Source organism: Mesitornis unicolor, unplaced genomic scaffold (genome assembly GCF_000695765.1).
Source record: "Mesitornis unicolor isolate BGI_N332 unplaced genomic scaffold, ASM69576v1 scaffold32933, whole genome shotgun sequence".
Classification (NCBI taxonomy): domain Eukaryota; kingdom Metazoa; phylum Chordata; class Aves; order Mesitornithiformes; family Mesitornithidae; genus Mesitornis; species Mesitornis unicolor.
The window spans coordinates 6,436-19,931 of NW_010177482.1; the positions used below are offsets into that span (position 1 = coordinate 6,436).

General features: G+C 40.7%; 1 protein-coding gene across 2 annotated transcripts in view; it reads left to right on the top strand.

The window, feature by feature from the left end:
* Positions 1-13,496, top strand: part of LOC104538774 (neuron-specific protein family member 2) — a 35,855-nt gene that overhangs the window by 5,704 nt on the left and 16,655 nt on the right. Inside the window, exon 2 of one of the 2 annotated variants that reach the window (XM_010182100.1) lies at positions 8,831-8,950. In XM_010182100.1, coding sequence (XP_010180402.1) covers positions 8,831-8,950 — 120 coding nt within the window. The remainder of the gene's footprint in view (positions 1-8,830; positions 8,951-13,496) is intronic. The other variant, XM_010182101.1, reaches the window with a different exon arrangement.

Consider the following 13,496-nt stretch of genomic DNA (forward strand, 5'->3'; position numbering starts at 1 on the left):
TGGTTACAGGAAAAGCGTGTTAGGGTATGGATGTTTGGCTAAGCCTGTTGCCATCTATTTTTTATTTTAACATGAAATCCTATTGCTGTAGGTGGAAGTTATTTCAGCAAGGCCATGAAGTGAACCCTGCATACGTACTGGTCTGGAAAGTAAGACTGGATAAGATTTTTGACTGCTGTAAATCAGTGTATTTTGGATTAAATCAATGGAGCTCTGCTAATTTACCCTGGCCAATTCACCATCACTAGAGCCGAGGGATTGATTCTTTTGTCTGCTTTGCTATACTCTCCACTTGCTGAACCTACTGAAATCAATTTGTGCCACCGCTTCGCAGTCCCCTGTGGGTTCCTGATGGTTATGGTCACCTAGGGATTTGTAGGGAGACTTGGCTAAATAATTTCCAAGCTCTCTTTCTGCTTTTGGGCTATGCCTTTCCCTTCTCGGCTGCTTTCAGCTCCCATTGCAGCCTTTGCATTCTGTGCTGCCTTTCACTGGTGATGCCCGGGCTGATTACATTTGCTGTCTTTGTCCTTTTGTTGTGTTCCTTATGCCTGGAATATCCTCCTGGTTCTGATTTCAGGAGACCACTTTTTTCCTACCACCCTCTGTGAAACTCATTTCTAGCACAACACCCATTAGATGAGCTGATACAGGAGAAAAAAAGCAGAGTGTTTCTACTGACTATGGCTTTCTCCATTGAGTATGGATTTGACCCCAGGGCATCCTTTTCTCAAATTTTCCTTTTTTTCTTTTTGTGCTGCTTGGTATTTCAGGCATTTTATGTATTCAGACAGTGACTAGAGTGCCATGGGGACTACCATTATATATATCCCAAATGCTAATTTTAGTATTAATCTCTGGGAAGTCTGCCTGCTCAGATGTGTTCCTCTGGTAGATTTGGAAGCATAGCTGCCTCTCCCATGGGATAGGACATAGTCATAATTATTTGGGAAATTTTTAAAAGACCTAATTATCTAAAAATCTGGGAATTCGTAGCATGGTGATTGACAGGTAGTCTGAGATTACTGGTCCACCCAGTCCCGTGTGTCCTGTTTCTGACAGTAGCCAGTGCAAGAGTCAGAAGGAGGTACAGGAGATGCTGCAGTAGGCATGGAGCTGCTCATGTCTATCAATGTTTCATCCTAAGCCTGCAAAGAAAGAGATTGTTTTAAGCCCTGAAACATGATTTTTCCATCTCTTTTGTTATACTCTTCACTGCTGAGTATTTTAACTTCAGCTACTATTGGCAATGTGCACATCTCATTTGCTCTTTGAAGCTGGCTGTGTGTGACGATTAGAGCTTGTAGGTCACTGGAGAATTCTGTATGTGAGCAGGTGGTGAATTTTAGCCATCCCTTGGCTTGAAGCACATAAGCATAGAAACTGACTCAGAGCAGATTTAGTGCCAAGACTGGGGATCCAGTAACCTGGCCAGCATCCTACAGCTGGGACTCGGTCTGGGGTCTTTTGCAGCTGTTGCTGCTCAGCTGGGTAATGAAGGCAAAGGAAACCACAATGTTGGTGCCAGCGATGAGTTTATATTTCTGTTCGCTCTCTGCAAGGAATGAAGAAAAGCATGGGAAGGAATGAAGCAGAGAGCCTCCTGTTCATTTAAAAGTGAGCATGACTAATCCATATGGAAACTGATGGGAGTGTTACAACCATTTTGTAGGACTACAAAGTCCAGCTTTGAACTTGGAAGAATCCTTTCTCCTCGGTAGGAGAAACACATTTTGTTTATCTCTTCTGTCAATCTGAAAGCCACTCGGAGTGAGAGACTCTTCATTATTAATAATCCCAGGAAGTAGTATTTTAAATTTTTATGGTTTGCACTTTGCTGCACCTGAACCACAATATATTACATGCACCGTGGCAGTGAAGTGGGAATTACAGCAGGGCTGCATGTCCTTTTCCAAATGAATAATTTAAAGTTTTCACAATGCCAGTTATGTTAAATATTATTACTCATTTCTTCAGGGAAAACCATAGAGCTCAAACACAAATATAAAGTGGCAATAAATGATGTTATATTTAGCCAGCCTGAGACAAGACTCAGAATTCTTATCAGTTCATTTTCTGAAACACTTACTTCATCCCATTGCAAGAAAATCCTTTTTAAGGTTCCATGCTTAATGTGATATTTTTCCATTTGTCACATTTCATGTCTACTCTGCTCCTTCCTCCTCAAAGAAAATGCTTTTAATGTAGTCCACTTGGTTAGAGGTTTCTTTTTCCTTTCAGCATCCCAAATGTCTAGATTTTCTAGCTCTCTCCTACTGTTTACTTTCTCAAGGTTGTCGATGATGGATTTCCTGCTGGTGTACGCAGACTCTCATCTGTTGTTTCTCACCTCAGCAGACCTATAATTTTGCAGAGCATCACTACAGAGATGGTGCCTGGTCCTGCATTCATTAAAGCCGAGGAAAGGTTTCCTATTGATTCCAGTGCTGTCACTAGCATTAAGCCTAGAATAATAAGTGCATTTAGGTTTAGGACTTGATAAATGTAATAGCAAACAGCATCATTAGAAAAATCTTGCTTGTGTGGAGCAGCATGATAGATGTGGCCTGTTGTCCTGTCGTCTTTGGGTTTTTAGAACTTTTACAGGCCATTCTCTATGGACTGCTACTGAGCTCTTGCAGAAAAGGGACTGGAGTGAGGAACCAGAAGATGCAAGAAAGAGAATAGAAAGTGAAAACCTTTCAAGACATGGAGAGTGTTATTACATCTGCTAACCTAGGATGATTGAGGACAACAATTCTGCCTCTTTCCATCTGACTCCCTACCCACACCAGCCATATCTCTTGCTAGGTCCTAATCCCAAAAATGTTATATTTATATGGAGAATGTGTTGGAGCGGCTGTTTTCGCTCAGGTAATGAAAACCTGAGTAAACATGGTGCAGTGTAAGTAGCAGTGAGCCATGGTTTGCCTTCCTCACTGAACCACCGATTGCTGGTGTGACTCAGCGCATTATTGAGCTGCTTTTTTTCTCTTTTTATTTTTATTATCCTACTCCTCCATCAGTAATATGGGGATACTGGGGTCATGCTGGTATGTGAAGTGCTTTGAGCAATTGTCCTGGTTTTTCTGGGAATAAAAAAATCAATTTTATGTTCAGGAGAGCTGCATTTCTGAGTGGATTGCAGTGTTCGATTTAGTGAAAACAAGTTGGTAAGACACTTTGTTTTAGTTTTAGCTGGGATAGAGTTAATTTTCGTCTTGAGAATAACATGATAGCACACCGATGTTTTGGTTGTTGCCAGGCAATGTTTACATTAAGTCAAGGATGGACTAGTTTTTCAGGTTTTGTCTATCCTCCCAGCCTTTTCTGTACAAGAAATTGGGAGGGGACATAGCCAGGACATATGACCACAGTGGCCAATAGAAGGTATTTTATACCGTAAATGTCATAATCACTATAAACTGAGGAGTTTTCTGGGGATGGCTTCTGTTACTTTGATAGTCACCATCCCTGGAAGGTCTTGCTTGCCATTCGGTTCCTGAGGTTTACCCCTCCTCTGCCATTGAGCATCACATTTTTGCTCGCAAATGACCAGCAACTGCTGTGTGAGCTGAGTATAACTTTGTCCTATCATTCCTATTTTTATTGCAGTTCATCGTCATCATCATTAGTAGTAGTAATAGTATTTTAGTTTGGCTTATTTTAATGATTTAACTGTTTTTATCTCAACCCACGAGTGCTCTGACCTTTTTCGTCTGATTCTGTCTCTCATCCCACTGTGGAAGGTGTAAGTGAGCGAGTGGCTCCATGGTGTTTAGCTACTGGCCAGGTTAAACCACAACAGCGATCTTGCTGAAAAATGCCACAGGAGTCCCGAGCATCAGTATTATAACTGGCTGTGGGATGGTGATTTAAGGCCGTTTAAACTCTGATCTGGCCAAAAGCACTTCAATGCACACTTAACTTTAAATATCTGACTAATCCTGCTGATGTTAATAGGACTACTTGCGCGCTTAAGTGCTTTGCTGAATTCAAGTTAATGAGTTCAAATGCTAGATAAACATAGTTGTGGAGGAAGCTGCAAGGACTGGCAGCATGGATTTCTGTAATTAGATGTGTCTTTTTGCTGCTCCGTATAAACCCTTTTCTCTTTTCTCATATTCTACAATCAGGCTGGAGACTTCGGCTAGGAAACAACTTTCAAATAGCAGTTTTATTTTGCATGAGAACTGAAGAAAGTCTGAGGTAATTTATTTGTGCCCCCTTTATTGCATCTGGATCAAACAGCACATTCGCTCTGCAGTTTAAAGGTGGAAGGTCTCTGTAAAAACTTTAAGAACAGGTTACAGAAGCAACATAATTTGCAGGGAGAGTCCCTGAGCTAGTGTTCTCCTAGACTCCATCCACAGTACTGTCTTCAAAGTACTACAGATAGGCTGGACTGAGCTGGCAGGGAGCCCGCACTCTTTGGTGAACAATCACAACACACGAAGTGAGGCACAGGCATAGGCTGGTGCTGAATCAGAGCCTGGATAATGAAACACAAAGGCTGAGAAGTGTCTGAAAAAGTTCAAAGAGTATTTATCCAGCAACTGCAAAGGCTTAGACAGTCCAAAAAGCTGATGGGTTTGTTCTTGCTTGTTAATCTTAATTTACAAGCGTGCAGGTTGCTTGATGATGATGATGATAATAATAATGTTAATAAAAAATAATTCTCTGCCCCGGTAAACTCACAGAGATGCCAGCTGAAACCAGCCAGACTCTTCTCAGCATGAGAGGTCCGAGTTCAGACAAACCTTAGGGAGCATGCAGGAGGAGGTGAGAGCTCAAGGAGGCAAGTGCAGAGAATGGGCAGAATGGTATTGCTGCAGTGGGGGTGAGGAGGAGGCTATTGTCTTTTCTGGGAGTATTCAAGAGACAACTTGTCCATTTTAGCGCTGCTTCGATTGTTTGCATTTATTGTCTGTACTCAGGAGGCCAGAGCACAGCCAAACATCGCTGCCAGCTCTGGAAGTGACACCCTTACAGCAGTTCATTTCCACTGTAACAGCACTGCAGAGAATGGAATGAGATGGGCATTTCTTCCACTTCAGTTTGCTATGAATTGCAACCTACACAGGACCCCAATTTTATACTCCCTTTTACTGGTTTCAATCAAGAATAACTCTACTGAAGTCAGCAAAGCTGCAAAACGGACAAGAGGAGGGAATGGAGCTCATTCTGTTTGCTGTGGTTTGTAATAAACGCCAGCGGCTCTCCCTGGAAACCTGTCGTGGTGTGAGATGAATGTACTTTGTTTGCATTGAAACAGTGGGATCCTGGGCTCTGATGGAAGTGCTCTGGGGCAGCCGGTGATAAATGAACACTGATCATTGCGCTGACTGTGGAGTCAGTGGGGGTTTTGTTACTGTACATCCAACAGCCATTTGGTTAGAATTTCTGGAAGACTTTACTGCCAGGAATTTTTGCTCAGTGACAAAATGGAAAGGAAAGGTGAAAAAGGAGTGATAGCAGGGAACGGGGGGAAAGGCAAATCTTTCCCATCCAACCCAAATCAGAAAACTGGAAAATGAAAACAGAACAACCAACCAAAATAGCAAAAAGCTAATAATGCTAAAAATATATTAAAAATCTTTATGAGATTAATTATTCCTTTCCTGAATTTGCACTTAGATTAATACTTCATGCTGTAGAAAAGTTCTTTTGGGTTTTGACTAGCTCTCATTTAAGCTTGTTTCAGAAACACAACATACACATGGGAGGCTGTCAGTGTAGCAAATGCTCTGCTAAAAACTGCATGTGGGGTGTGTGCGTATCTGTGTGTTACCTGACAGTGTTCACTCCTGTCTCTGGATACTGCTAAGGCAGTCCTGACTTGGGAGGTCTCAGCAGTGCAGGGCAGGGCTCGAGGAGTGCAATGAACACAACTCGATTTCCAGAAGCCTTCCTGACGGCAGCGTGTTGGATGGAGAGGGGGTGCACGTCGCTGCAAAGTGGGATCCGTGCTCAGGCTTATTTATTTAGACTGTAGGCGACTGAACAAGAGGTAGCTCTTTTCTTCTAAATGCGCACCCCATGCCCTCAGCAAAATTGCATTTTTATCATTGCCGCCACAATATTGAATGCTACCCCCACACTACAGGTTTTCAGCTTTCTGTTTGTCCTTTCTCATTTTATTTTTGTGCTCTCCTTTAAAGAGGAGACCTTACTGACAGCCCTGTCTTTCTTCTGCTGCATAATTCCACCAGGTGTCTGACAAAGATACTTCTGGAGAGCGGGTATTTAGCTTTTTCAATGCTGAAAGGCATTTAGCAAAGGTACTTCTTACCTCCTCTGTTAAAGCTTTTTGATACAACTGCAAGTATCTCTGCAAAACACTGACCAGCGGGATGACTGCGGCTCTGTGCGTGCACTCATTCACTGGTGGCACAGTCAGCAAATTGAGTTTCAAGTAGCTCCTGATCTGGCTGGGGACTCAGCTTGCTTATTTATTCGTAGACACGGTAGACATTGCTACTGGACTTGAATCCGATGCCTTGTGGATGGCTGTGTGGGTTTATTTTCAGTCTTATGCTGTATCCCTGTAGACAACATAACTCAAACTTTCCAGCTTGTAGGATATTGGTTGAATGTAACAGCAGTTAAAAAATACCTGTAAGAAAACTGGTGTTAATTATAAACAATGGAAGAAAAATTAAATTATATCTAGAAACAAGTAAGGCTTGGGATCTTTTTTTTTCTTGTATTCTGTGTTCATCATTCTTCATTAAGACTTAACGTCAGTGTTTGTGGAAAAGCCCTCATTTATATTTAAAAATTTTGTCTGCAACCAAGATTTATATTCAAGCAGGAAGCACGAATTGGAGAGAACTGGATATTGTGACTGGTAGGTTTGAAAGCAGAATGAGTGCAATTTCTGAACACTGACTGGCAGGTGTTGATGGCTGACACTCTGTAATTTACTCTCCTGGGTTTACAAAAGGCCAGGAAGGTGGCTGGAAAGCAAGGGGCCAGCTGCATGGACTCCTGAGTGCCCTTGTTGCCTTTTTAGTAAGAAAATGAATTTAGTGCTTGTTTGTAACTCATTGCTAACCTGGGCCAGCTTGTCCTGGATGGAGAGGGAGCTTTGCTTTGTGTGGTCCACAGTCCTGGGCTGCACGTCAGAGCATAGTGAGGTTAGGTTCAATAGTAGGCTTAGTGTTCATCCCAAACCTGCCAAATCAAGGTTGTCCCTGTGTGTCATATCTCATCATCTATCTTGTGTTACCAGAAATCCTGAGTTCCAAAATGCTAATATAAATACACTTGGGTGGCTTTTTCTTCCCTCTTCTTTCAAAATTTCAATGTTGTAAATGCTACTGTAATAAATAGTATTGAGAGAGAGTCACTGAAGGATGTAAATATTCATCAGTCTTTAATGATTTGCATTTGAATCCCGAAAATTGGCTTATGACTCCATGCTGATTTTCTCTCAATGATTTTCACATGACATTAAGTGCAGGAGGATTAAATACCTGGGGTTTTCTCTGGTATAAGCCAGACTTTGCTATCTTCATTCGGAAGTAAGTTCTTCATTAGCTGGTAACTCAACCTTGTGCATCACTTAATCTTTTTCAATCTTTCAAGACTTTGTTTCTAACAAAGAGCTTTAGAGTCACTCTTGTCACTCATATGAACCAGACAGCACTCCTGGAGTATTTGGTATTTACCTTGGCAAGGCTGATGGCTGTGTAGTCCTGCAGTTCTGAATGGGAGGCCAAAAAAGTGGAAGTGTTGGCCCTGGGATCAAGCTTTGATGTTCTTTCTCTCGTTTTGTGTTTAAACTATCCGACCCTTGCAAACCACACCAAGCCGTTACATGCTTTGTGGACCTTGTCCCTGGGTTGGGAATCCTGGAGGAGCGCAGTGGTGCTGTGTGCTCACAACCACAGCCCCTCGCTAGTGATGAGCTCCAGCACTTGGCCAGTGCTGAAAACTGGGCCGTTTTGTCTTCTCTTGCATTTTCCAGCTGGATTAAGATAGCGTAGCTGTGCTGGCACGCTCTCACATTGCTGTTTTGTTGCAAACACTCATGGATGGAGAGTCTTTTAGGGTTCTTGCGTGTAATGGGATGGATGCACTCAGTCCTCTGAAGGGCTATTAGTTTCAGAGTACAGCCGCGATGCAAGTCCCCTCTGGAAGCAGCTGGCATTAGGTGTTACCTTTTCTGTGTTTGCGGTAGGTGGATTTTATCCAAAATACTTAGGGTCACTCTAGGTTACAAATAAATTCAGTGTAGATTGACAATGCAATTTTGGTAATTTGACCATACCCTTTTAAAAGCCACTTACGGCTTCTCCGTTGGTGTAAACCACCTCGTTTTTATATGATTAGTAGGACCTGGATTAGTCAGCAAATGACACTTAGATTTTCTGGGGAAAACCCAAGGTGATAGTGTGAGATTAATATTGATAATCTGGAGCCTGAATAAATGAGACACCAAATGGCCTAAATTTAAATTGGCTTCAGTGGAACTTGTTAGGATGGGGCTTTTAATAACTGAGGCTCTTCTTTAGGATGGGCTGTTATTCTGCGTGTTCTGCCTGATGAATATGATATAAAAATTATATGCCCAGTCTTAAACAAAAATGAGTGTTAAACATTTTGCTGTCAGCTATTTTAAGACCCAATATGATAAGCTCCCTGTCCTAGGTCTGTGTATCTGCCTATTTTATCTGTCGCAGTCCCTGAGGCTACGACAAGTTTGTGTTAAATTATGTTTCAGAGGCACCTGTGTAGGTCCAGGGGATGGTTTATACAGAAAAGCTTAGATAGCAAAAAAATGTATGCTGTGTGCAGAAACCTTAAAAGTGTTGATATTTTCCAGGTAATTGTGAAAACAAGAACAGAATATCAGCCTGACCAGAAGAACAAAGGAAAACTCAGAGTGCCCAAAATTGCTGAATTCACAGTCAGTTTCACTGATGGTGTAACAGAAAGACTAAAGGTAAGAAGTGGTTATTCTGCTGCCTTCTGATGCAAATGGCATTCATTTTAAAATAAGTGAATCAAAGTGACAGTAAAGACATAACAAATTTAACACTCCACTCATCACTAGGGTCAAAGAAAGGTTTATCTGCGTGAGTATTAAAGTTTGGGGTTTTTTTAGGACAGCTATGAAACTAACTAGATCTAGAGTAGGAAATGTTTTTCTCTTCTCAGGCAGTTATGAAAATGTTTTCCAGCCCAAATTTAAAGTAAAACAACTTTGAATCCTGTCTCTTCTCAAACATTTGTGTTTAAAAAGAAAAAAAATCACAGTGAAGATTGAAACGGCTTGTTTCATCTTGTAAAAAGTCTTTTGTATTGTAGTCAAGCAACTCTTTCCATATTTAAAATAATTTATTATATTATTATAGATTAAAAGCCATTTCCAACTAGATAGAAGAAGAGCTATTAAACAAATATCCAAGTATATCCTGTCCTGTAAGCAGTTTTGGTTCACAGGAATTGGAATTTCTTGATGAAGAATGTATCCTTGAGAAATTTTCAACAGGCTGTACTCAAACGTGGAAAGAAACTCATGAATTATTGAGTGCCAACAGTTCCCGTTGACTGCAGCATATTATAATGGCTCAGTTCCTCCTAAAATTAGACTCCAAGCATGTAGCTGCTAGTATTTTCTTTCTTTTCCTTGAGCAGATATGATGGTTTTCCTAAACCACAGAGCATGGGAGTGATAAAAATGTGAGATGTAATTTCACATTTCTGAAGTCAGAGGAAATAGCAATGACTTGAGTAGAAAGCACAGAGAGCAAGCAGAGCCTAGCTATAGTCCTGCTCCTTGAAAAGCTGGGATTGGGCTTAAAAGTTTTTATGGAAGGGTATCATCCTTGACAATTAACAGGAGTTGACTCAGGGAACTGAATGGTCTTTCACTTGGCCCAGTTGTTCTTAGCTTTGCAAGAAATAAAAAAGTTTACTAGAATTATTTTCTAGCAATTCAGAAGAAAACTAGCACTTTTAAAATCGGAATGTGATCCAGGAAAAAAATATTCCCATTCATCCTTGATCAACTTCAACATAAGGCTTGTTCAAATTCTTGAAAGGATAAATGTTCAGCTGCTCTATTCTGAAGCACTACAGAATGGCACTGTTTCTTTTTTTTCCAGAAATTTACTAGCATGTATTTCACAAGGACAATTCTGTTGCTTTCATGCAGGATATTTAAAGCCATAATTTATTCTTAAGTGGCCTGTGAATAAATGTTTATAGCTTCTTGGATTTTTTTTTCATTGCTCATCACATGTTCTGATCTAAATTACTTACTAGGGGCTTACATGCTGTTGATTTTTACTGAATTCTTCGCTGATCGTATTGTATGTGTAGTACCTGTTTACCACTGATAGTGACTCCGTTGATACCACTCGTAAAGAAAACAGTGAATTAGCCAGTTAAATCCCCAGTCTTGGAAACCACAGCAGTTTTCCAGCGTGAGCAATGTACAAATCAGAACCAGACACAATGTGCCTGAAAAAAAAACAGTAAATGTGGAGTCTCCTGGAAGTGATGTGTTGGCTTATGACCTGCAATAAACGGCATTGTTGATACTTTAAGTAATGGTGCTTTACAGGATATTTAAAACTTAATCCTCTGAACAGTGTTAAGGTCAGTGTAAGACCAAGTTTTAATCCCATCAAAAGGTCTGGCCTTGTTATTTAAGAAAGCAATCAAGAACATCTCATCCTTACACACTGCGTATGCTGGAGGCCTGTAGGTTAGATACATAGCTCATCCACTGTTATGGATAGGTCTCATTTCACTGCTCCTTCCATAGAGTATCTTATTTTTCCCATTCCTCAAATGCCCAACTTGCTGTTGCATTCAAACCTCTCCTTTCAATGTATTTTTTCCTCTCCTCTTGCTGTTTTTGGTGCAGTTCCCCCATTGCTCTCACCCGTGTGTGCCCAAGGCCTGTGGAGCAGCGGGGGAGCTGGATGCTCTAGCTGTGTGTACAGCACTGACAGGGGTTTAAGCTGCCTTCCCCTGTGCTGCACGGTGGGGGTGGCTGTGGGAGCTCTGCCTCTTCCTACGTAGCCTGGCAGCACGATGGTTTCATTTTTAAGCTATTTCCTTTCCCTAAAGTCCATATGATTTCCATTCTCTGCTCTTCGATGTCAATTTATTAATCACTCGGCCTCTCATCTAATACTGGATAAGACTATAAGCCTCTCCATGCCTGCTTTTCATAAGGCTTCCATGTAACGTATTAAGTTTGTAGTATTATTTCCTGACAAAAATGAGCTGAGATAATAGGTAATATTTCATTACCTTTTGTACTTTTTTATTGCACCACATTTTTATACCAGTGAATATTTTTAGTGAAGTTATTAAAAATACTGCCCTCTGGTTATAAGCAAGACTATTATCTGGTACTGGTTAAATCATTTTACATTTGTTTTTTGTAAGAGGAAATCATAGTAAATACCTAACTTTTATTATCTCAGTTTGGCTACACTTTTAAATGCTTAAAAAAAGATGATATAAATGCAATCATCATATTTTATTTTACTGGCTGGTTGCTTAGTATAGCCTTCCAGTATGTGGCGTGTTGGAAAGATCAACCACACCTTCTTGCTAGCACACTGATTAAAATTAAAGTATTCATCTCTACTTGAGCTGGGCTGTTGGTAGCTATACACTGGCAGAAGCAAGTAAATCATCCTGTGGATTTCTGCAAGAGAAATGATGGAGGGGAAGGTAAAAAGTCCATCAGTGTAGATAGCCCATTGGTTTAGTGCACCCCAAATAAGTGAGGTCTGTATGAGATGTGCATGTACAATAGTGTGAGTCCACAGTGATGCCTGAATTAAAGGATTTTCATAGGGAGCAATTTTGCTACTATGGCTCTACTAATGTGCATATGAGGAGTAATACATCTCAGTATGTGGTACCTGTGTGCTGGGGAAAGAGACAGGACAGCAAGAGGGTGCAAAGAAATAGCCAAGAGGTCCTCTCCTGTCTGCTATTGCACTGCTTTGGTGTCCAGGAGAATACGAAATGAGATGTCTTGTATTTTATTTTTCACCCAAAGAATAGAACTGTCATCAATTCAAACAGAAATATGGGAAAGAGAGTCTCTGTCATTACTGAGTATTTGTGCTGGGACTCTATATTTGTGACTGTGTGCCCCCCACACTAATAATTTCTCTGGAGGGGTTTTTAACATTCCTGTTTCAATCAATGACGTCCTGTTCTTTCCCCTGTTTCTGGTTGCTTGATATGTTCTCATATGAACAATGTTCTCAGGAAAGAAGGGAACTCTTCCCAAGTTCTTGGGGTTTTTTGTTTGTGGGTTTTTTGGGTTTTGGTTGGTTGTTTTTTGTTTGTTTGTTTGTTTTGTTGTTGTGGTGGGTTTTTTGTTTGTTTGTTTTTTAACTCATGTAGCCCTATTATATAGAAGAGCAGGATCTCTGGGGTAAGTTTTGGGACCGTATGAACATGGCAGTCAAATCCACATATGCCCTTTATTCCGCCTTTTGGTTATCTTTTATTGAAGAAGATAATGAATTATTAGACAACTTTCTCGCATGAGCAAGCCCAAGCCAGAAGCTTATGCGTGCATATTTTTCATCCAACCAGAATAGCACAGATCTGAGCTCTTTAATTATCATAAAGAAGAGACTGTCCCTAGGCAACGGTTCTTATTTCACACTACCTCTTCCAGGAATTTTAGATAGCTTCTGCAACTTGTCACATCTCCTAATAGATGAGATTATGATTCTCTATAGCTCAGCACACAGTGTCCTGGAAGTTTGACCAATTAGGTTTGTTCTTCAGCTGGATGAGTCATCCCATACATACTTTATAACAAATGTTTGAATAGTTGTGTGTAGATGGGTTATAAGAAAATGATGTTAAAATAGCGTTATGGTTGAACCATCCATACATAAAATAAATTTCTTTTATCGTTTTACTCCTCCACAGAGAAGCAATGACAACATTTTTTCTAAGCTGACTGGCAGTGATTTATAGACCTTGCCTCCTCCAGATGGTTTATGCCTTTTGAGTGTGTCCCTCCAAGGAAGTTTTTGAACTGCAAAGAACTTACTTTGCAGTAACGATGTATACCAAGGTTTCTCACTCTGGAGAGGAATAGTCTGGTGTTTGCCTTCCATTTTCATGCTTTGAAGGCGGTGCATGTTACCATGCTTTGCCATCCAGTGATGACACTGAGCTGCACTAGAGAAGGTCTGCAAATATGATGACTCTATCATAGAGTCATGTTCCACTGTGGGACAACAGATCTAACCCTTTGCATGTAAGGTAGGGCTTACTGCTGCTTTTTGCCAGGGATATCCTATGTTACAGCTTTGAAGAACAGTCTCTTATATGCAAGTATCTTCATTCTCATGAGTTTCTGACCTTATTTCTATAAATACTGAAATGAGGTCAAATGCTCTTTTGCTTTTCGAGCAGATTGTCCACTGAATGAAAAGTCTTGTTACTTCTGGAGGACAGGGTTTCCAATGACTCCCTTTGTCTTGCAACCA